The 20,067-nt window shown below is 58.8% G+C and overlaps 2 protein-coding genes across 5 annotated transcripts; one reads left to right on the top strand and one right to left on the bottom strand.

The window, feature by feature from the left end:
- Window positions 1–44: 44 nt before the first annotated feature.
- On the bottom strand, window positions 45–4,366 carry IL10RA (interleukin 10 receptor subunit alpha). 3 transcript variants are annotated; one of them, XM_065040174.1, is made up of 6 exons: window positions 4,230–4,366; window positions 3,256–3,376; window positions 2,954–3,132; window positions 2,535–2,701; window positions 1,770–2,219; window positions 45–1,658 (listed from the first exon to the last, which is right to left on the bottom strand). In XM_065040174.1, the coding sequence occupies exons 1-6, from the start codon at window positions 4,291–4,293 to the stop codon at window positions 735–737; spliced, it is 1,905 nt and encodes a 634-aa protein (XP_064896246.1). In that variant the 5' UTR covers window positions 4,294–4,366; the 3' UTR covers window positions 45–734. The 3 variants fall into 3 exon arrangements, with proteins under 3 accessions (XP_064896246.1, XP_064896245.1, XP_064896244.1); XM_065040173.1 differs by lacking the exon at window positions 4,230–4,366 and having other exon boundaries at window positions 1,770–1,894; window positions 2,069–2,219; window positions 3,256–3,788; XM_065040172.1 differs by lacking the exon at window positions 4,230–4,366 and having other exon boundaries at window positions 3,256–3,788.
- On the top strand, window positions 3,822–17,171 carry TMPRSS13 (transmembrane serine protease 13). 2 transcript variants are annotated; one of them, XM_021285207.2, is made up of 15 exons: window positions 3,822–4,007; window positions 7,168–7,264; window positions 8,259–8,372; window positions 12,929–13,100; window positions 13,432–13,533; window positions 14,265–14,387; window positions 14,472–14,601; window positions 14,679–14,771; window positions 14,853–14,896; window positions 15,152–15,311; window positions 15,412–15,584; window positions 15,739–15,837; window positions 15,960–16,102; window positions 16,220–16,372; window positions 16,481–17,171. In XM_021285207.2, the coding sequence occupies exons 2-15, from the start codon at window positions 7,208–7,210 to the stop codon at window positions 16,493–16,495; spliced, it is 1,578 nt and encodes a 525-aa protein (XP_021140882.2). In that variant the 5' UTR covers window positions 3,822–4,007; window positions 7,168–7,207; the 3' UTR covers window positions 16,496–17,171. The 2 variants fall into 2 exon arrangements, with proteins under 2 accessions (XP_021140882.2, XP_021140881.2); XM_021285206.2 differs by having other exon boundaries at window positions 15,924–16,102.
- Window positions 17,172–20,067: the final 2,896 nt, after the last annotated feature.

The following is a 20,067-nucleotide window of genomic DNA, read 5'->3' as shown; positions in this document are numbered from 1 at the left end:
CAGCAGCCCAGGTCTGTGCCATGGGGTCTCTGTAGGGTCAGGAAAGTCCCTCGCTCTGTCCCAGCGAGGCCAGGGTGGCAGCTCCCTGCTCCCAGCAGCAGGATGCCTGACGTCAGGCTGCGCTTTGCTGTCAGTGTCAGTGTTGTGAAAGGTTTGGACAGCATCCGAGGCATGGATGTCAGCTGGAGAAGGCCAGTGCTCACCAGTGCAAGGGGGAAGTGGGGAGAGGAAGCGTGGGGCTGGCCCCCAAGGGTGGCCCTGAGCCCGGCAGCTGTGAGCCCCGCACTGGGCTGCTGGGGGGGGCAGACAAGGCAGGATCATCCCTTGGAAACATCCCGGTGTGCATTCTTGGGCTTCGTGGTCGGAGGAGGTGGGGGTGAGCCCCTCATCCCCATGTCTCACTAGCTTTACAGCAGACAGTTGCTGGAGGGAAGATGCAGGCTGTGCTGGGGGCTTGCACAGCAGCACTGGGGCCAAAGCAGCCCCAGAAGTAGCTAAACTGGTGCTTCTCGGTGGGTCTTGGCTGGGGCACTGCTCAGTTCTGTGCATTAATATTCAGGGTTGGCAGTAGCTTATCGGAGTAGCTGGTCCCCACAGGTGGTGGCTAGAAGAGGTAGTTGGGTGGTTGTGCGGGGCTGGCGGGCACCTGATCCCCAGCACAGGGTGCGTCACAGGCGGCTGTCCTTGCCGTCCTCGCTGAGCAGGCTCAGGGGCTTGATTTGCAGCATGAGCCGCTAGTTGGTGCTGAGGCTGGAGATGAAAGGCAGCGTCCCCAGGAGGTCAGTGTTGAAGATGCTCGGGTCGAAGGGAGCTCTCAGGAACTCAGGGCCAGCTTTGGAGGCTGAGGCAGCTCCTGGAGCCCCATAGCCAAGCAGAGCAGGGGCTCGGGGTCCCAGCTGGCTGGAAAAGTCCCAGGCAGGGAAGTCCCGAGGGTTCTCCCATGGAGCAAGGTCCTGTGCGTGGCTGCAGGGGTGCTCAGGAGATGACTGCTTCAAATACCCTTTGGCCACAGCCAGCTTGGAGCACTCCACATCCAGCACAATGTCAGTGCTGCCCGGGCCCTGAGGGGATCCTGCACAGCCCAAAAAGGGCACCCCCTTGGCTGGGTCCTGCCTTGGTTCCACCGTGCCCTTGGACTGCTGCAGGTACCCACGGAACTCGACGTCTTGTTGGCTGTCCTGGCTGACGCCGGAGGAGATGCTGAGCTCCCCCCCGCAGGGCTGCCTGGCCTCTGCAGGGCTGGTCCCGCTGCTGGGGGGGCACGTGGGGCGAGGGCAGGTGGTCCCCAAGCCCACGCCACTGTCATCGCCAGCAGGCAGCTGCCGCTTGTAGCCCTGGGACTCGAGGCTAGAGGAGCAGCTCAGTTCCGAGGAGGAGGAGGTTTGCAGGCAAATGCCGCTGTCCGTGCTGGTGCAGCTGCTGTCTCCGCTTACCGTGGGCCCTGTCTCCATCAGGCAAATGCGGTCCTCAGGCCATGCTGGGAGCTGCCAGCTCTTCTCCAGGGGCAGCTGGGCTGTGCCGGTGCTGCCGTTGGGAGGACCGTCCTGCCGAGGCTCCTTTGGGCACAGGAACAGCTGCTGGACAGGGTCTGTGTCCCGGCTGCTCGAGGATGAGGACTCCTGCTCCATCCAGAGCGAGCTCTGCTTTATGAAAGACTTCTGGGAAGGAGACAAAAGAAAGGAGTGAGCTCTGCTTGCTGCTTGCCTCTCCCAACAGCTACCCAAGCCTGCACCCTTGTGAGGGCCACGAAGGGTGCCCGGCTGCCTTACCAGGACAGACGGCGGTCTCACGGGTTTCTTTATGTAGGTGCACACCAGCAGACACCCCAGGAGGCTCAAGAGGAACACAGTGATGAAGAAAGAGCTGACAATGCCCAGGATGAGCTCTGAGGTCCCTGCAAGAGTGGACATGCCTGGGTGAGCAGCGTGAGGCAGAGTCCTCGGTGCACATAGCAGCGGGGGCATGGAGCGGCTGCCCTGGTGCAGACCCTTGTTTCTCCAGGGCCAAGAGGCTGAGGAGGATCTACATCCCACCTGGCCACCCTTTTCCCCGGCACCCCGGTACTTACGGTCCCTCTGGCCGATGGTGACGCACTGCTCGGCGGTGCGCACGGTGCGGGTGGGCCGGCTGGCCACTCTGGGTTCCACACTGAGGCAGTACTCCGTGTTCCAGAACAGGTTGGTGATGTTGAACTCTGGGGCAGCGTACTCCACTTCGTACTGAAACGACCAGAGCACAGGCTGGTACCTGAGAGCCCCCAGCCCCGTGCTTTCCTCCCTCCTCCATGTCCCCAGGGGAAAGTCCCCAGGGTGCTTAGCAGTATAGCTGGCAGCAGCTAGACCCAAAATCCCAACAAGAGCTGGGGGATGTACTGCAGTAAAACACGCAGAGACATCTCTCTGCAACGTTATGGCTGTGAGAAACCTCAATATTCAGCTTTACAAAAGAGTGTACTTAAAAAATGTTTTTGTTTTTAACTTGAGCAGCGGTGCGTGTGACAGGTGGGGCAGCATGAGATCAGCAACTCATCTTACCGTCCGGTTGTCCTGAGCCCTCCTGATGTACACCCTGTATTTCCTGGCGTGCCTCTGTATGTCGTCGTACCTCACGGTGAGGTTCCCGGCGCTGAGGAGCAGCTGCAGCTGCACGTGGATGCTGTTGCCCTGCACAGAGACGCTCTGGCCCGACAGGCGCAGAGTGGCTGGAAACAGTGGGAAGAGCACGTGAGGGTTTGCTCCTGTGTGCAGCAGTGGTGGAGCTGTGTCTGCCCCTTGCAGCTGGTGCCACCCATCCTAGGTTAGTCCCGTCCCATCCTGCAGCCTGGCTGCCCTCCAGGAAGGTGTGGAGGGAGACATCCCTGCTCCCATCTGTCCCGAAGTTCTTCTCCGGCAGTTTGGCACCCTGACCTCTGCCATCCTCAAAGCCACAGGATGAAGGCAGACACCCCACCTACCTTCTTGCGGGGAGAAGGCATTGGTCCTTTTCCATGGGGACGTGCGGCTTCCAGACACAGCCCTGACCCGCGCGAAGTAGCGGTGAGAAGGATCCAGGGTGTAGTAGGTGAGGTCACAGGAGCACCCTGAGATCTTCATGCAGTTTGGGACAGCTGTCCAGGAGATGTTTGTGCCATAGCTGTGGGGAAAGTGCCTGGCGTGAGGGTGGTGCGGGCAGGTGACAGGGACTCGGTTGTCACCGCTGCCAGTATCAGATCCCAGGCAGGGGACAAACCCCTGGCTGCCCCATCGCTGTACTCACACTCTGTGCTCCACTTCGTAACGGACGTCGCCGGGGGGGCTGTGTCCCGGCTCCCAGCGCAGCAGGTGATGTGCCATCTCCGCAGCAAAGCGCACATGCCTGGGGCTCGCCAGCTTCTCACCTGCGGGGCCGATGGCGAGCGTTAGGCGATGCTGCCTGGTGCCCTTGACAGCTTGCATGCAGCTTGACCCCCGGTGCTCGGCAGTGACCACACACCCACCCACACAGAAATCACGGGGAATTGCCCAGGTCTGTCTGCTTCCATGTTTCAGTGTTTGTTCATCCCCTTCTTTCCCTTTCTCTCTCTTCTGGGGGGAGCTCATCTCAGCTGAGAAGATCTCGGTACTTTTGTGGCCCAAGAAAGGAGCCTGCTGTATCTGGAGCCCTGCCTGCCCCTGCCCTTCACCAGCAGCTCTGTTTGGATTCACCTCTCCTGTTTTGCTTTTCTGCTGTCTGGAAGAAACAGACTTTTTCACACCTCCTGCTTCAATTTCAGCGTTGTCACCTGGCAGCCAAGCATCAATAGATAACATCTGTCACCCTCTCCCTGCTGGTTTCCTCAGCAGCCGCCATCTGATGGCAAACAGCGAGCCGCATCGCTGCCCAGCGAGCATGGCTGTCGGCAGAGCACCGCGCCAGTGACCGCGAGGCTTCACTGCGATACAGGGCACCATGGACCACGCTGCTGGGCATGAGGCCAGCTGACACCTGAGGACTAACGCAGCCTTTTGGCTCCCAAACGGCAAAGACAGGTGAGTGGCGAGCAGGGAACCGTGGCCGTATCTTGCTGCAAGCAGCCAGCAAAGGTGTTTGGGCTGCAGCTCCAAACCGCAGCAGCTCCGCTCGCCAACATCCCCCGTCTCGGTCCCCATCCCAGTGCCGGGATCCGGGGTGCAGAGGGGAGCAGAGCTGTGGGGCTCAGCCACAGCGAGCGGGGGCTGAAGGACAGCAAGGGGTGGGCAAGGGAGACTCACCGTCCGTGCGCCAGGTGAGGAGCAGTGCCAGGCACAGTGCCAGGGCTGTGGCGGAGGGGCCCATGCCGGCTCAGCATCCTCTGGGTGAGCAGGGTGCCGAGCTCTGCTCCGGCAGGCTGCTGAGCGCTTGTTTTTCCCCCGGGGGCTGGCTCAGTGACGTCTCGGAGGCGTTAGTGCAGCGGGAGGAAAGTAGACGTATAGCAACTTCCACTTTTCTGTACTGTCCACCCACTCACCCACAGCTAATCACTCAGCCCAGGCCGGGCATTTCCTACAAGCAGCCTTAAAGAAAAAGCTTTTTGGGGCTTTTCTGACCAAAACCGAACATTGCTGAGAAAGGGAAAATAGGAGTAAATCACGTGTCTGCCTTTGCTGCTTTGTTATTAAATGAGATGTTAAAAACACAGGGGGTGAGGGTTAGCGGCTGGGGTGACCTGTGGCAGGGATTTTACTGAGCAGCAGTGTCCCCTTGGGCTAATGCCCTGTCCTGCCAGGGGCTAAAGCCACCCAGGTCATAGCCAGTCCCGGGGAGCCCCGGAGCTCCAGGAGCAGGTTCTTGCTTTCCCTGCCTTTGGGCTCAGCCTGTACCCTCCTGCTTCAGTCTGCCATTTGTCATTCTCCATTTCTGGTGCCAAGTGACAGCCTCTGGGCTATCATGAGTCTTGCAGCCATCTCTGCGCATGGGTGGCATTGCGAGCCCTGAAGCTGGGTGCAGCAGGGGGTACAGCTGTCCCCAGGGCTCTAGCACCTGTCAGCAAGACCAGGGTCCCCAGTATGGCCACAGTGCACGTGGCTGCAGGGCTCTGGTTGTATGGCAATGTCCTGCCTTTCTGGTGACACTGGCCTCAGGTGCTAGCACCCAAATTACCACAGAGCAGACTGTGAGCCCTCTGCTTTGCCTTCTGGCTGGCTGAGTTACAACAGGAGGCTGATGGTGTGAAAAAGCCCTGCTTGAGGAATTTCCTGGGACCTGTGCAAACCCAGGGTTCCTCATGTGATGGAGAGAAATTTGACTTGAGAAAAGAGGGATTTCCCCCTGGGGAATTAGTGAAAAGGATGTAGATTTAAAAAAAGCAAGAGAAACTGAGAGTGCTCTGGACAGTTTCAGAAAGCTGCAGAGCAGTCCCCGCTCTGCGTGCACAGAGCCGCAGGACCTCGGGTCCCTTTGCTGCAGAGCGGCTCCTCAAAGAGCCAGCTTAAAGGCCCAAAGTGAGAGACCTCTGCTTTTGCCCCTGACTCTGAACTGAGTCTTCCCCTGATTCATCCTTCCTACTAAAAGCCAGAGGCTCCCACGAGCTCGCAGCCCTGCCAGAGCACCAGCGAATCCGCCAGCTGCAGGCTGGGTCCGGCAGTGCCACCGAGCTGTCCTCCAGTGCCTGGTGGCAGGATCTTGGGCATGGTGTCATGCCTGGCTCTTCGGGCACCCAGGGACATGCTGGCTTCAGCTCCGCTCTGTTGGGGTCATGAAGAACATGGACATGGGGCAGTGATGCTGGGGAGAGGCTCCCCCCCACCGACAGCCATAGGGATGGGCAGGGAGGGCAGCTCCAGCAGCAGGTCCCCCCGGCTTCACCCCAACTTGGCTTTGGTGTCCCCTCTTTGGGAGCTGTTGTCGTCTCACTGCTGTCAGCTCCTGAGTCAGATCTGGCATCCACTGAACGTAGGAATCCTGAGATGAGGCATAGCCCATCCCACACAAAGCCACAGCTCAAGTTTCATGTAAACGAGTGAAAATCAAAAGCGATGGGACCAAAAATGAGGAAGGAGGGAGCCTTGTGGAAAAGAAACCGTGGGGCTGGTCCTGCGGGTGAGGTGGTTCAGCAGCTTTGGAAAGATGGTTGGCTATTTAGTGGAAAACGAAACAGGCTGAGGAGAAATGACAATTGGGCTGAGTGCCTAGTTTGTGAGCTGCCTTCCCAGCCCGAGACAGGGACACGGCATGTCCCGTGTCCCATGGCCACATGCTGTTCTAAGGCATTCCCAGCATGGGCAGGGGACCTAGCTGTAACCACAGACGAGCTTTGCATCAGGTGTTGCCGACCACCCGAAGCACCGTGTTAAAACCAAAGCATCACGGCAAAGGGCAGCTCCATGTTTTCAGGGTTGGCAGGAGAGGTTTTGAGTTCATAGGTCAAACCAGCCCTCAAGAACACTGCTGAGTTTCCTTTTCACCTTCAAAATTATTGACTAATCTTTGAATAGGATTAGCTGTGTTTTTAATAACCTGGAAATCACCTGTATCAGAACTGCACAGCAGGTCTTTCCCCAGAGCCTGGGGTGCAGCGAGAGCTGGGAGCTCCCTGTGCGTGGCTCCTGCCGGGACCCTCCTGCTGGCCACTAGCCCTGGGCACCCGCCCGGCGATCGGGCTGCCGTGTCCTTGCTCCATCCCCCCCGCCTGGCTGCTGCTCCCTTGCCCGGTGCCCACATCCTGCAGATGCTGCTCTGCAGCCTCAGCAAAGCCAACAGCTTCAGCACGGGCAGGGCTGGAGTGGGGCTGGGATTCCCAGGGACCCCCGAGCCTCACAGGTGACACAACCAACCCTGGAATAGCCCCTTGTGGGCCACTGGGAAGGGAGACAGCACCGCAGGGAACCCTAACGCCGTCCTCCCTGGGGCTGGAGGGCTGGTCCTGCCCCAGGACAAAGAGCCGTGCCTGCAAGAGCAGAGTTCTCCCCATCCTAATTCCCTTATGCCTGGAGGTTGAGCAGAGAGCGGAGGAGCCGCTGGGCCCTCCTGGGCTGTTGGTGCCGGCTCTGGCTGTGTGTGCTATTGGCACCTCAGTTTGCTGGCTGGGAGGGTGCAGTATGGCTTGTAGGAGCAGTTACCAGCAAGAAAGTGTGAGGATTTAACCCGAGAGGTGTTATGCGTGCGTGACATTTAACATCAGGTTGCTGGGGTCAAGCCCAGACACATGCTTCTGTCATTTGCTTTCCGTAGGTGGCTTTGCAGAAACACCAGCCAGCGATCATTCTTGGAGATGCTTTCTGAGAACCCCTTGTCAGAAGAGGATGTGGCAGTTTGTGCAGACACGGGGGTAAGGCAGCGCGGGGCTGTCTGGGGGGCTGTCGCTCCTTGGCCAGCCCCACGTCCCGCTGCCCTGCACCCGCGGAGGCACAGGGTAGCTGCTTGTCTCCTGCTTTACTGATGAGCAGCTGTGGGTGGGGAGGTGGTGAATAAGGGACTTATGCTATGAATAATGCCAGGAGAAATGTGCTTGGAAAATGGAATGTCGGGACAGGGTTTCACGGGAGGCAGCACGCTGCCAGATGGACCCTCCTGGGACAGGGACATCAGAGGGGCTGCCCTCCTCTGTGTCAAGAACTGAGGGATGTGGGTCTAGGCATCAGAAAGCACATGATGGAGCTGGGATTTTTGCCTTTTAAGCTGGATGCTTTTACTTGTTTCTCCAAGATGTGAGTTCTGGGTTAAGCAAAGCATCTCCCAGCTCATGCCCACAGAGGATGCAGGAGACCTGTGCTTTCTCCTTGCACAATGCAAGAACATTGCTCTGTTAGCACAGGAGTGAAAAAGCCTCTAGGGAAACTAAAGGGAAACAGGATTTCCCTTCAAAGAGGGCATTCTGGACTTCTCGGTCACCTGAGGCACAGGAGAGGGCTTTTGCTGGGGTTGGACATGGCTGTGCATCCCCTCCTCTCCCATCCTCAGCTAGCACAGGGGAGATGTGCACGGTGGGCACACGGTGGAGAACGGCGGGTTTGGGCAGGCAGGCAGCCAGGAGAGCGATGAGGAGCCAGCAGAACCCTCGGCGCCTGGGATGCTGCTGATTCTGCTCACCCCCGGGCCAGACCTCACCTGCTCCCGCACCTTTGGCCACAGCCGGGGCTCCTGCTGCCCCCGCCCAGCGTTCCCCATCGCCCGGCTGGGGTGGCCGGTAGAGAGGCAGGTGTTTTGCACGCTGTACCTGGAGCAGTTGGGAAACAGGCAGCAGCGGAGCCGGGCGGCAGGTTGGACTGGTTTCCCTCTGCGCCCGGCGCTGGCACTGACGTACGAACCTGCTCGCCAAACAGATCCTGCCCCGTCCCCGTGAACCTGAGCTCGCGCTGCGCCGCGAAGGATGGCTGTGCCGGAGCTGTGAGCCCAGCCCAGCGCTGCAGCGGCCGATGGACGGCAAAACCACTCCGGTAAGCTGGCGGCAGCTCCCTCAGCTCTGGGGGTGGCTCGGTGGCTGTACGGATCTGTTTTCCTTGGGGCTTGTTGGAGGGCTGGGTTTCTCCCTCCTGCTCCCTGGGGTGTTGGTTTTGCTTGTGGCTGTTGGCGGGGAGAAGGACCTGGGGTGAGCTGACTGTGGGGTGCTGCCTCCAGCACCCCATGGGCACATGGAGGGAGGAGGGCGGCTGCCAGCATCCCTGGTGTCAGCCCTGTGCCAGCAGAGGAGGGTCAGGGCCCCAGCACCACCGCTTTCCCATGCTGGAGCGGATCTGTGAACCAGGGGTATGGGCTGGTGCTGCCAGCGGGAGCTGGTGTCATTTGGCACCCGTGGGAGCTGCAGGTTCCTGAGCCCTCTGGCAGCTCCCGCCAGCTCGTCGGGAGCAGCAGCAGCACGCTGGTGGCCTCAGCCCCTGCCGCTCTCCCTCACCTGCTCTCCTGACTGTTCTTTCCATACTCTTTTTGGGACCTGCTTGGTGTCGGCTGTGGAGCCCCACCGAACATCCTGTAATGAGGAAAACATCCGTCCCCAGCTGGGCACGGGGCTCAGCCTGCCCGGGTGAGGCAGCGGGTAATTACCGTGCTGAACACTGCCGGCTGTGCCAGTGATGTCCGGAACGTGCAAAGCCGGCAGCGACGGGCTAGATGTGGCTGCAGGGGAGGCAAGGCCAGCTGTAATGCCACCCTCATCCTGCCCCTTGGCGTGCGGGTGCCACGGAGCAGCCGGGGCAAGGCAGGGTGGGCTCGTGGCCCATCCTGGCTGGATCTGGAGGGAAGGGCAGCCAGTCCCCAGCACTGCTTTGCAGTGTGAACCCGGCTCTGGGCAGCCCTGAAAGCAGGCAGCAGCACTGCATCTTGGTCAAAACAGGGCAGAAATTGGGATGCCCACGTATGGAGACAATTACCCAATACTGGACATGCCCACTGTGCCACCTTGGCTTTGTCACTTGGATTAAATGGGCCATTAAGAGTCCCAGGTGCCTCCCTTGGCTTTGCAACTGCAGGAGAGTCGCTTCATCTTTCCGTGCCTCCATTTGCCCATCTGTGGAATGGGCTGAGCAGCGATTACTCACCTCCTGGAACATTTTCTGATCTCTGCCTGAAGAGCTGCTCGCACTGGCATAGGGCAACCTGTCCCTGGCCAGATGGGGCTGATTCAACTGGCACAGCTTGTCACCTGCCCTTGCAAAATGGCCCATGCTTTGGGGCTTCTCTTCCCTGTGCGCTGCCCCTTTACAGCATCTGGGTCTGTGCAGTGTCCTCCCGCAGCCCCTGCCTGGTTTGTCCTGGGGTCTGTCCCCTCCCAGGGACACACCGCTTGGCTGCGGCACTCGAGCAGGGCAGGTGTCCTGGGAGGGAATGGGGGCTTTTGCAGGCTCGGCAGGGCTTTGTCCCAGGTGAGTGTGAGGACAATGTCGCCCTTGTGTGCTTGCTGAGCTAATCTGCTGCGGACAATCAGCGCTCCACAAACAGCTGAAGGAGCGGGTTCCCTGCCCCAGTCAAAGGGCTGCCGAGCTCAGCTGGGAAAGGTGATCACCTGTTTAGGCAGCTTCCTCCAGCTTATTGAAGCCAGGCTGCCTCCCTCCCATCTGGATGCTCCAAATCTTGGGTAGCTGCCATGCCCTTCTGCTCCTCCGAGACACGGCTGGGCCCCGGCTCTGCTTGCAACACCCCAGGTGTTGCCTGACTCCTTCCGCTGTGCCTCCCACTCCGAAACTGGGTGACTGGTGCCTGCTTTCACTGTCGCCTTCCCCGTCCCGTGTGGATCTGAGGCTCCAGCCAGCTGGGCTGCCTTCCCCGCGACTGCCCTCGCTGGTGTGGGTTTGGTGGCTGTCTCTCTGCGGCAGGGAGCCGAGGGCTGTGCACACAGCGGCTCCAGGTGCAGAGGGGATGGGCTTCTCTGGTGCTGCTGTTTGTCCTTTAGGTGCTTTTCCCAGCTCTGCTCAAAGCCTCCGAGCAGAGCAAAGGAGTGAGGTGGTGTTTATGCTCATGACAGGTCTAGCAAAGGGCCTATCTTGCAGACAGGTACAGTCCACTTGTCCCCTGTGTGTCCCCAGCACCGCTGTGCCCTGTTGTCTGAGCATCAGCCCGGCACGGGGCTGTCCGTGCCCCCCCTCCCAACACATGACTTTCAAACACCACCCCGCAACAGCACTTAAAGCTCTTGCGGCTGGTGGGACCTTTGCAGAGAGAACGTCAGAGAAGAAAAGGGCTCAAACCACATGCACATGTGAGCCAGGCTCCACTCCGGCTCTGGCTTTTACGCAAAAGCCAGCAAAGGATGAGCAAAGGTTTTGTGGGCAGAAGTCGCAGCTCACTTGCTGCTCCCAAACAGAAATATCTTTGTGAAGCTGCTGCTGTTCGTTCTTGGCTCCACTGCCTGCAGAACAGCAACGAGTTAATGCTGCTTACCAGAAGCCCATGGTAAAAGTTTTGTTAGCTTCTGCAATAAACCTAAAAAGAATATACTTGGACTTTAGACTTTTAAGGAAATAAGTGGCTAATGGTTCACCCAAGTTTAAGAAAGACATGTGTTTCCTGCTAAGGAATAATAAGAGCAATTTAACCTATAGTGGGAAAGGTGATCTGTGATGCCGTTCGCTTATAAGTTCACTTATAGTGAACTTATGTGTTAGTGTGAAATGTTTGTAGGCTGAAGGTAGAAGTGCATTAGCATCCAGCATCTCTGGCTTGCTGGTGAAGCTGCGCTGTGTTTTCTGGCACACTGGACAGGTTTGTCCTTAACAGCATTGTAATTCTGCTGAGCCGATAACCGAAGGGTTATGCTTGCTTTCAGGAGGAGGCATGTGAAATACCAGACATGTGGAGATAGCATACAAATGCCAACGTAAATGATACTGTCTGGGTATTTACAAAAACCTCATTTATGCATAGACAGGAGAAATTCTTTTCCTAGGAAGGGTTCCTGGTATCTGTGTGTTGCTTTTATTCTGCAAAGCAGCGGTGCAGGGTGTGCTGCAGCTCTTGCTGATTGCACACACTTTCTAACAACAAGCACTGAGGATACCCAGGGGTGTTTCACAGTGTGGGTGTGCAATACTCTGGGGGAGCTGGCATCCCATCGCTGTGACTGCTCACCCTGCAGCCTCCCCATGCACACAGGACACCGAGGAGCTGCTCGCTTGGTCCTTGTCCCCTGAGGTGAGCAGGGAGGTGTCTCTCAAGAGCCAGGAGACGTTGGTGCCTGTGCCAAGGTTCCCCCGGGCAGCGGGAGGAGGTCTGTGCCGGGGCTGGCCCTGCGCACCCCGCTGCTGGCCAGGGTGGGAGCCTGGGGCGCTGTGCCTGCCGGCTGTGCCGCTGACGCCCGCGGGCCACGAGCAGCTCCCGAGACACGGTTCAAGGTGCGGCGTGTCCCCCGGGACGTGCCGTGGGGGGATGAGGCAGACCCCGTGCCAGGAGCGTGCGTGGCCGCGCCGGGCTGCGTGACTCACGGGATGCTGCCCAGGAAGTTACACCACTGCGTTGTGAGGAAGGGCACAGCTGTATTTGCAAAGCATGAGCCTGAGCAGGCTCCCGACGTGCTCATTAGGGCTCCCGATTCCCGGCAGGAAACACGAGGGTAGAGAAGATGCAGCTGGAAGGGGGTGACTCTGCGGCAGCAGCTCCTGATGCTGCTCCTGCTCTGCCCGTTCCGGAGCCGTGCGCCAGCCCTGGTGCTGCTCGCTGGCTTGGCAGGGAAAGGGATGTTTTCTGGTTACGGGGCAATGTGGTCTCTAGCAGCTGCAGGGCCAAAAATCAGAAACAGGCTTCCGGAGAGGTGTGTTTGAGCCCCATGTGCAGGCTGGCAACACCCTTGCAGTTTCTCTAAGGCATGCAGTCGTTTCTTATTGCCAGAGCTGTATCTTAGTTTTACAAGTGGCAGAGGAAACAGCTTTATTTGTGGGCTTAGTACACACGTCCTCTCTGAAGGAAAATGAGAGGCTTCTGTAGCTGATTGAAGCTGATGGAGCACTCAGAAGAATGTATCTTGAGGAAAGGAAACAAATACATATTCTTTTGTAAATTCACGGATTAGGAGTGGCACCACTGCAGAACAGCATTCCAGGGGGCAGGATGTTTCAGGGCTTGGAAAACACTGATTATTAAGTATTACTAAATAACAGCTGGAAATTGCACTGTATTTTTCAAATGGCTAATTAAGGATAGATGCATAAATTGGGGCACTAGCCCCATGGAACTGGGCCACAGCGTGACTGACGCGAGGCAAAGCAGCCAGCTGATTGCTCTGAGCCAAGCCATTGGTTTGGGAAATTTGGCCAGAGGCCACCTAAAGGGGAAAAGCTCTGTGACAGAGATTTACAGCTGTCCCAGCTGGGGCACAGCTGGGAAGAGGCACTGCAGCAGTAACTCTCCATGAGGTCCATGGTACTCTGGAGGAATAGCTGCCACATGCCAGGGACCTTGTCTCCATATCACCTTTGCCCTCATGGCTGCCTGGGCAGCGAGGAGACAGCGGGGGGACTGTCGGTGAACAACGGTCATTGCCGGTATCGATCTCCTCTGCTCACAGTCCACGGCATCACCCAGCAGCGTCCCTCCCAGCCTCCATGCCTCCACGGCCAGCAGCATCTTCAGTGCCCGAGCTCCGCAGCCTCGAGAAAGTGTCCTGGGCATCAGCTTCAAGCCCTACAGCCCCGAGTCCAACCCGGCCCCGGCCCCCTGCACGACCTGTGAGAGCACACGTAAGAGGATGGTGCCGAGGTGGCCTCTGCCCGCCCTGGCCCCAGTCCTGGGGAGGGAGGCAGGGAATGGTCCCTGTGCCTGTGACTGGCACAGCCTCAGCCACAGGCTGGTGTTTCGCTGGGGGTGTGAGGGATGTGGGGGGCGATGGAGAGGCGGGTGACCGTGGCGGGATGGGGGTACACCAGGGGCGGTGCAGGGAGTGCGTGGCCCTGCTCTCCCACTTCTCAGGGGATCCCTGGGGAGCTCCTGGCACATGCTGATGGGCGGTGGGGTCTGGGCACCCTGGGGAGGCGGCTGCTCCCCCTGACCCTGCGTCCGCCCTGCTGCCAGGATCCTCCATGTTCAGAGCTCCCTGCATGAGCCAGCGGCGGCTTGCGCTTATCTTCTGCGTCTCCATCCTCATCGTGCTGCTCGTCGCCCTCATCCTGCTGTGTGAGTGGGGTCCCAGCTGGGCCAGCTTGGGGCTCACAGGGGGAACCCTGGAGAGGGGCTGGGAGGTCAGCAGAGTCTGGGGAGACCTGGGCAGGGAGATGCCACAGGGAAGCCCCGGGACAGCAGGCGAGCAGGCAGAGACGTTGTCCCTTTTCCTGGGTGTTCCTGACATCTGGTGGACACTGGGAAAGCAGAGCTGCTGCTTGTGCTCCCTGCGCTCTCGGGCGGATCGCACTGCGCTTTCCTTCCCCTGGGCTTGCTTTGGTGGGTAGGGCACCCCCAGCAGCACCCAGGCTCGCCCTCCCTGGGGTGCAGGCTTAGCAGGCAGTGCAGTCCATAGGCAGAACAAGCACTGGGGGAATCATTGTAATTTAATTTGCCTGACATCTAGCTGCTGGTTCTCCAGCTGCTGTAGCTGGTGGGCTTGAAGCGTTTGTGGGGCTCAGCATTTGTGGAGGTCCTTCTGCAGGAGCAAGTTAGAAGCAGGTGGACTGAGGGAGGCTGGCAGCAGCCGAGCTGCTGTGCTGGCACAGGGGGATGCTCAGGCTGGCCAGCCATTCAGTCTTGGCTCGAAGGGCAGATCTGTTCCCAGCCTCATGCCTGGTGTTTGGGAGAGCCCCTGCGTGGGGCAGAGCTCCTCCAGACCCCGTCCTGGGGGGTCACAGCACCCTTGCCCAGGGTGAGCCCCTGCCACTGGCCCTGGCCTCATCACAGCATGTACTTGCTTCTAGTTATGTTCTGGCGGTCACAGACCGGCATCGTGTACAAGGAGCCTGCTGAGAGCTGCAAGCACAGCCCCGTGCGCTGTGACGGCGTGGTTGACTGCTCCCAGAGGAGCGACGAGCTGGGCTGCGGTGAGGCACGGGGAGCTGGGGCGGTGGGAATGAGGGGAGACCCTGGGCTCTGAGTACCACTGACCCCCTGCTCCATCCCCACAGTGCGCTTCGTGTCAGACGAGTCCCTGCTCCACGTCTACTCCAGCACCGAGAGCCAGTGGCTGCCAGTGTGCAGCAGCACCTGGGATGATTCCTTCTCCAGAAAGACCTGCCAGCAACTGGGATTTCAGAAGTAAGTCCCTGGGAGTGGGTTGTCCTGTTTGGCTGCCGGTGGTCCGCCCTCACTGCCTCTGTCCTCTCCCCTCCCAGTGTGTCACAGACTGAGTACATCCCCCTGCACTTCTCTGGCAAGAGCCTCAGTGTGACCGACGAGCGAGAGACCATCCAGCAGAGCCTCAACAGGTACCGGGCAGTGTCACCTTCTGCCCCTGCCCTGGTGCCACAGGGCTGGGGCTGAGGCTCCCTCCCTCTTCTCTCCGGCAGCTCACAGTGTCTCACCGGAAAGTACGTCTCCCTCCGATGCACAAGTAAGGGGGCTGGCTGGCAGGGCACGTGGCCGAGGGCGGGAAGGGCCAAACATTTGCTTGGGAGCACTTTCCTCCTTTCTTTGCACAGGGCTGGGCAAACAGGGCGTTTTCCAGCAAACAGCCTGGGTAATAGAAAGTTATAAAGATTTCATTCCCTCTGGCCCCGATGAACGTTCTGAGTGCCTGCGGGTGGTGGGGATGCTGTGCATCCTGCTCCGGGCTTGCCCCCTCTCTGAGCCCTGCTCTCCCCCCCAGCCTGTGGACAGAGGATTTCTGGCCGGATCATCGGAGGAAAAGAAACCTCTGTGGCCAAATGGCCCTGGCAAGTCAGCGTGCAGTACGGGCCGATCCACATCTGCGGCGGCACCATCATCGGTGCGCAGTGGGTCCTCACCGCGGCGCACTGCTTCTTCATGTGAGTGCTGCCACCCAGCCGGGCGCAGGCTGCAGGAGCAGCGCCGGTGCCAGCCCCAGATGGCGTCTCATTCCTGTTGTCCCTGCCTCTCCCCACCCAGGAACAGCATGAAGATCCTGGACGACTGGAAGGTCTACAGCGGGGTCTCAGACCTGAAGCAGCATGCAGAGGGCATCTCAGTCTCCCAGGTCATCATCAACTCCAACTACAGCGATGATCATGATGACTATGACATCGCTCTCATGAAGCTCTCCAGGCCGCTGACGCTCTCAGGTGAGGTCTCTAAGCCTGGCTGGGGCTGGTGTTTGGGGGCACAGAGGGAGCCTGGGTGCTCCCCAGCCACAGGGCTGATGACTACAGCAGCTGTTTTGCTCCTGGGTGACTCATTCCTCTCTCCTCGCCTGCTTTTCATCATGTCTCCCTCCAGCTCAGGTTCGCCCAGCCTGCCTCCCCATGTACGGCCAGCGGTTCCAGACTGGCAGGTCCTGCTTCATCACTGGTTTTGGGAAAACAAGGGAAAACGAAGGTGAGGAAGGATGCTGGTGCTCTGCAGGCAGCACCTGAGAGGAGCAAGCGTGGCTCTGCTGCAGAACTCAAGGGCTGCTCTCACAGGGGTGTCTCGCAGCGCTTGCTCCTCCTGCCTTGCAGATAACACATCCCCAAAGCTGCGGGAGGCCGAGGTGAAGCTGATTGACTACAAGATCTGCAACAGTGACAAGGTGTACGAAGGCTACCTGACCCCCCGGATGATGTGTGCTGGGTACCTGCAGGGAGGGAAGGATGCATGCCAGGTGAGGCAGAGGGACATGGTCCTGCCAGGCAAGGTGGCACGGCACCAGCAGGGCTTGGGTGCCAGCAGAGGGGCATCTCCTATCCCCTCTCCTCACTGCTCTGCCCCTCTGTGCCAGGGTGACAGCGGAGGGCCCTTGGTCTGCGAGGACAACGGCCGCTGGTATGTGGCTGGGGTGACGAGCTGGGGGACAGGATGTGGCCAGAAGAACAAGCCTGGTGTTTACACACGTGTGACAAAGCTTCTCAGCTGGATATACAGTAAAATGGAGGTGAGGCAGCACAGCAGGGCTGTGCTCGGGCAGGGAGACTCCTAAAGTGGTCCCGTGTCCCTCCAGCCCCTGGCACCTCACCCTTGCTCTCTCCTCTCTCCCTTGCAGAGCGAGAACGACTAAGACGGGGATGGACATTTGCCTGGGCTGTGCCCCTCTGGCTGGCACAGACCCCTGCCCTTGGTGGCCACAAGCCCACGATGCTACCAGCAGATCCCCCCACCTACCTCTGGACTGTCCATGCAGCCGGGGACCTGTCACTGCCCCAACCTCTGAAAATACATCACCTGCAAAGTGACTCTGCCCTTGCCCTGTGCAAGGGGGGTGGCTTGGAGGTGGCTGGGCAGGATACCCAGCCAGCCCCGGCCCAGCAGCACAGGGGACAGCTGCCCGTGCCGGCTGTGCCAGCCGGGAGCCACCTCCTCGCCCTGTGTCTGCGGTTCTCCTGTAAATAGACATGTCTGGATGGGGGTGTCGTCGGCGCGTCTTGGCAGGACTGCGGCACTCTTGGTGGGCCAGGGGCAGCTGGTGCTGCCCGTCCATCCGGAGGAGGTTGCGGGTGGAAGCGAGGAGCAGGGAAGCCGTGGGGTGCCCATGGCTTGGGAGCCATCTCCTCCGCACGCTGCTGCCAGGTGGTGGCCGTGGCTGGCAATGTGGGCGCCCGTGGGGGGAGCAGAGGCTGGCTGTCCCGTGCCCAGGCTGCGCTCCTCTCCCCACGTGTGTGCTCAGCTGCAGACGGGCCCTGGGGCATCCGGCCACCCCGCACACTTCTCAATAAATGGTTTGGTAGTGCTCTGCATGGAGAAGGCTCTTTTGGACAGGCTGGAAGGGAAGCCCAGTAACCCCTCTGGGTTACTGATCATGACTGGGAGAAAGGGGTTGCCTCTCCTCCTGCGGAAGGAGCTTGGTGTGGCGTGGGGGGACAAACCCCCAGTGCTGCCGTGTCCAGCAGAGGAACTGGGAACATCAGGTCCCCAAATGCTGCGAGTACTGGACTTTGCGTGGGCCAGGCAGCCTGGTTTCTAACCCGCATCACTTGCGGCACTTACACTTGGCTCTTTGTGGACTGGGAAGGCTCATTTCCCATAACGGTGCTGGAGATTGTCATCTCCAACTGTGCACAGGCTCCGGAGCTGCAGAGGCCACTGCAAAGTGAGGATGAGAGCTTCTCGGGGTGCGTGGGCTGCTGGAGGCACATCCCCTCCTCAGCTCCTGGGAGCATCCCCCGGGTTCCCAGAAAGGGTTCTCTGCAGGCAGAGAGCTGCGGTTTGCATTTGAATTTTGGGATAGCAGGTTGAGTCTGGCTCTACGTGTGCAGAAAGCACCTGCCCTTCCCCGGGGCTGGCAGCAGGTCCCCGTGCGCAGGGCGGCGCTTGGCGCCAGCTCCAGACCTGCACCGAAACAATTAGTGTTGTTGCCTTTTGGGAAACACTGAGTCAGCCTGACCTCAAACAGCTTTTCAAAGAAGCAACCCAGAAACCTCCCACAGCGTGTGTGAGCCTCTCGTGAAGGGGGTATGCAGAGGCCAAGGGACTGGTTTGGCTTTGCTTTAGGATGTCTTTGCGCTCTGCCTTCTGGTAATTTACTGAAATTCTCTGTGCCCGTTGGGTGCCCTGTGCGAGGGGCTCGGTGGCACCCCTGCCCTGGCCACAGGACATGTGCCAGGGAGGAATGGGGGCTCCTGCTCCCCGGCACATGGAGTCAGCGCATCTCTGCTGGCAGCGCTACAGCCCAGTGCCCCGCACGTGTGCCGGGAAGGACTCGGGTCCTCTGGCCAACACAAGCAGCCAAGACGGGGTAAGAAGAGGGGCCCTGTGTGCCTTCCCCCTTCTACATTGGCCTGATTAAACTGTGAATTCAATAGGTCTTAAGTTTCAGACACAGCTTACTTTGGTCCAAAGGCTCTCTGGGATCTTGGGGTTTCTGCTCATAAAAGCCATAGCTTGCATTTGCAGCAGCTCATAACGTTTTATTGCTGTCTGAGATGGTATGCTGGAGAAACAGATCTTTTGAGAAAGTATAAAACAAAAATGGGAACTTAATAAGAGCTGATCTTTCTGGAATTATCTTCCTGGTAATTGCCATTTCAGCCTGCGGAGAACCTGCTGCTCTGCGGTGGCTTTCACCTCCTCAGAGGTTATTGCTCTTCTGTTCTCTGAAATAGTCTCTCAAAGTAGAGAAAGTATTTCAGCCACTAATACAAATTGGATTTTTTTCTAAGGCTGATATCCAGCAGCCACTCCGCCCAGGCACACACCAAGGTGTGCCGTGTTTTCCCAAGGGCTGAGTTTTTCTAACCGGATTAGAAGCGATGGGTTTCTCGTGAAGCTGCCTGGCCACGGCTGTGGTGCCCTGCTGTTCCCAGAGGCAGCACCGTGCAGATGGAGCGGTGCCTGAGATATCTGCTTCCCCTCCACTCCTGGGGTGCTCGAGCGTGAAGGTGTTGCTGTCTGTAGCCCCCGGGGAGCCTGGCCGTGGTGCCCGCCCAGAGAACCCCTGGGACCAGCGCAGGGCCTTGTCTGCAGCTCTTGCACAGCCCCTGTGCTCAGGACCCTGCTTGCTCGGCTGTGTCCAGTGCTCAGTGCAGCTCCTTCCACATTCCTCTGTGCTTTGGAAATCATAGGCCAAGGAACATAACTTACAAAAATACAGTCTGGCGGGCACCATGTGAATTACTGACCATTAGCAGTGCTCTTCCCAAACTCTCCTTTTATAGCTCTCTGTTCTGTTGTGTCGAAGCTGATTTGTTTATATGGTTTCAGAGATGATGTTTCTCTACAAAAATGTTTTTCCCCTAGTTTCGGATTGGCTCCTTTCCGCGGTCAGTAACATCATTACTTGGCACGGAGTCGCTGCAGGTCAGTTTGTGCAGTGCCCACGCTGGCTGTGCTCAGCCGCTGAATGTGCTCCGCTGCAGCTGCAGCTCACTCTGCTGCTTTGCCGTTCGCTCCGGGGGGAATTCAGAGCACCAGGAATGACTTAGGCCTGATGCAAGAAGATGTTTTTGTGTTAAATGCAGCCGTATGGCTCTGCACAACTTTTGTCACTGCCCGGTTCTCCCGTGGCCCTGAGCAGGCTGAGGGCTGCGCTGCCGCTGAACGGGCAGTCTGCAAGCTCGGCTCCCCAGAGAAGGGAAAAACCTTAAAACGGGAGGGGAAAGTTCTGGACAGCAAGCAGTTGCTTTCTTTGCTGGCTGCCCCAGGGAGGAGGCGTCTGCTCCACCCCTGCTCCAGTCTGAGACGGCACATCACGCCCTTGGTGAGCTACTGGCAGTGCTCCCGTTGACTCAAACAGCATGAGGAGATCAGCCCAGCCCCTTCATCAGCATAAATCACCATCGCCTGCCTGGCCGCCGTGCTGCTCGCCTGCCCTACGCCAGCGAATCTTGGCCCAGTTTCTCCAGGGAAGAAGCTGTTGCTCGGTACGGTTCTGTCCAGAGGAGCAGGCGTTCACCACCACCAACCGCCAGAGCTGCTCTCCCTTCATGGGAGTAGCACAGCAGACACTTCACTTCCTGCAGTCACAACAGGGTCTCTATTTTACCCGAGTTTGTACAGAAAAAAAAATCTATGTTAAACATTTTTTCATCCTACTTACTTTGGGCAGCACCCTGCAAACTGTTAACAGAGAACTAGAGGAAGGAGAGCATGAGGCACATCCAGCTGTGGGGACTGTGTGCTGTGTGTGCATCTGCA

This window comes from Columba livia, chromosome 24 (assembly GCF_036013475.1).
Source record: "Columba livia isolate bColLiv1 breed racing homer chromosome 24, bColLiv1.pat.W.v2, whole genome shotgun sequence".
NCBI lineage: Eukaryota > Metazoa > Chordata > Aves > Columbiformes > Columbidae > Columba > Columba livia.
The sequence above is the reverse complement of the archived record's forward strand: the minus strand, read 5'-3'. Positions and strand labels throughout refer to the sequence as shown.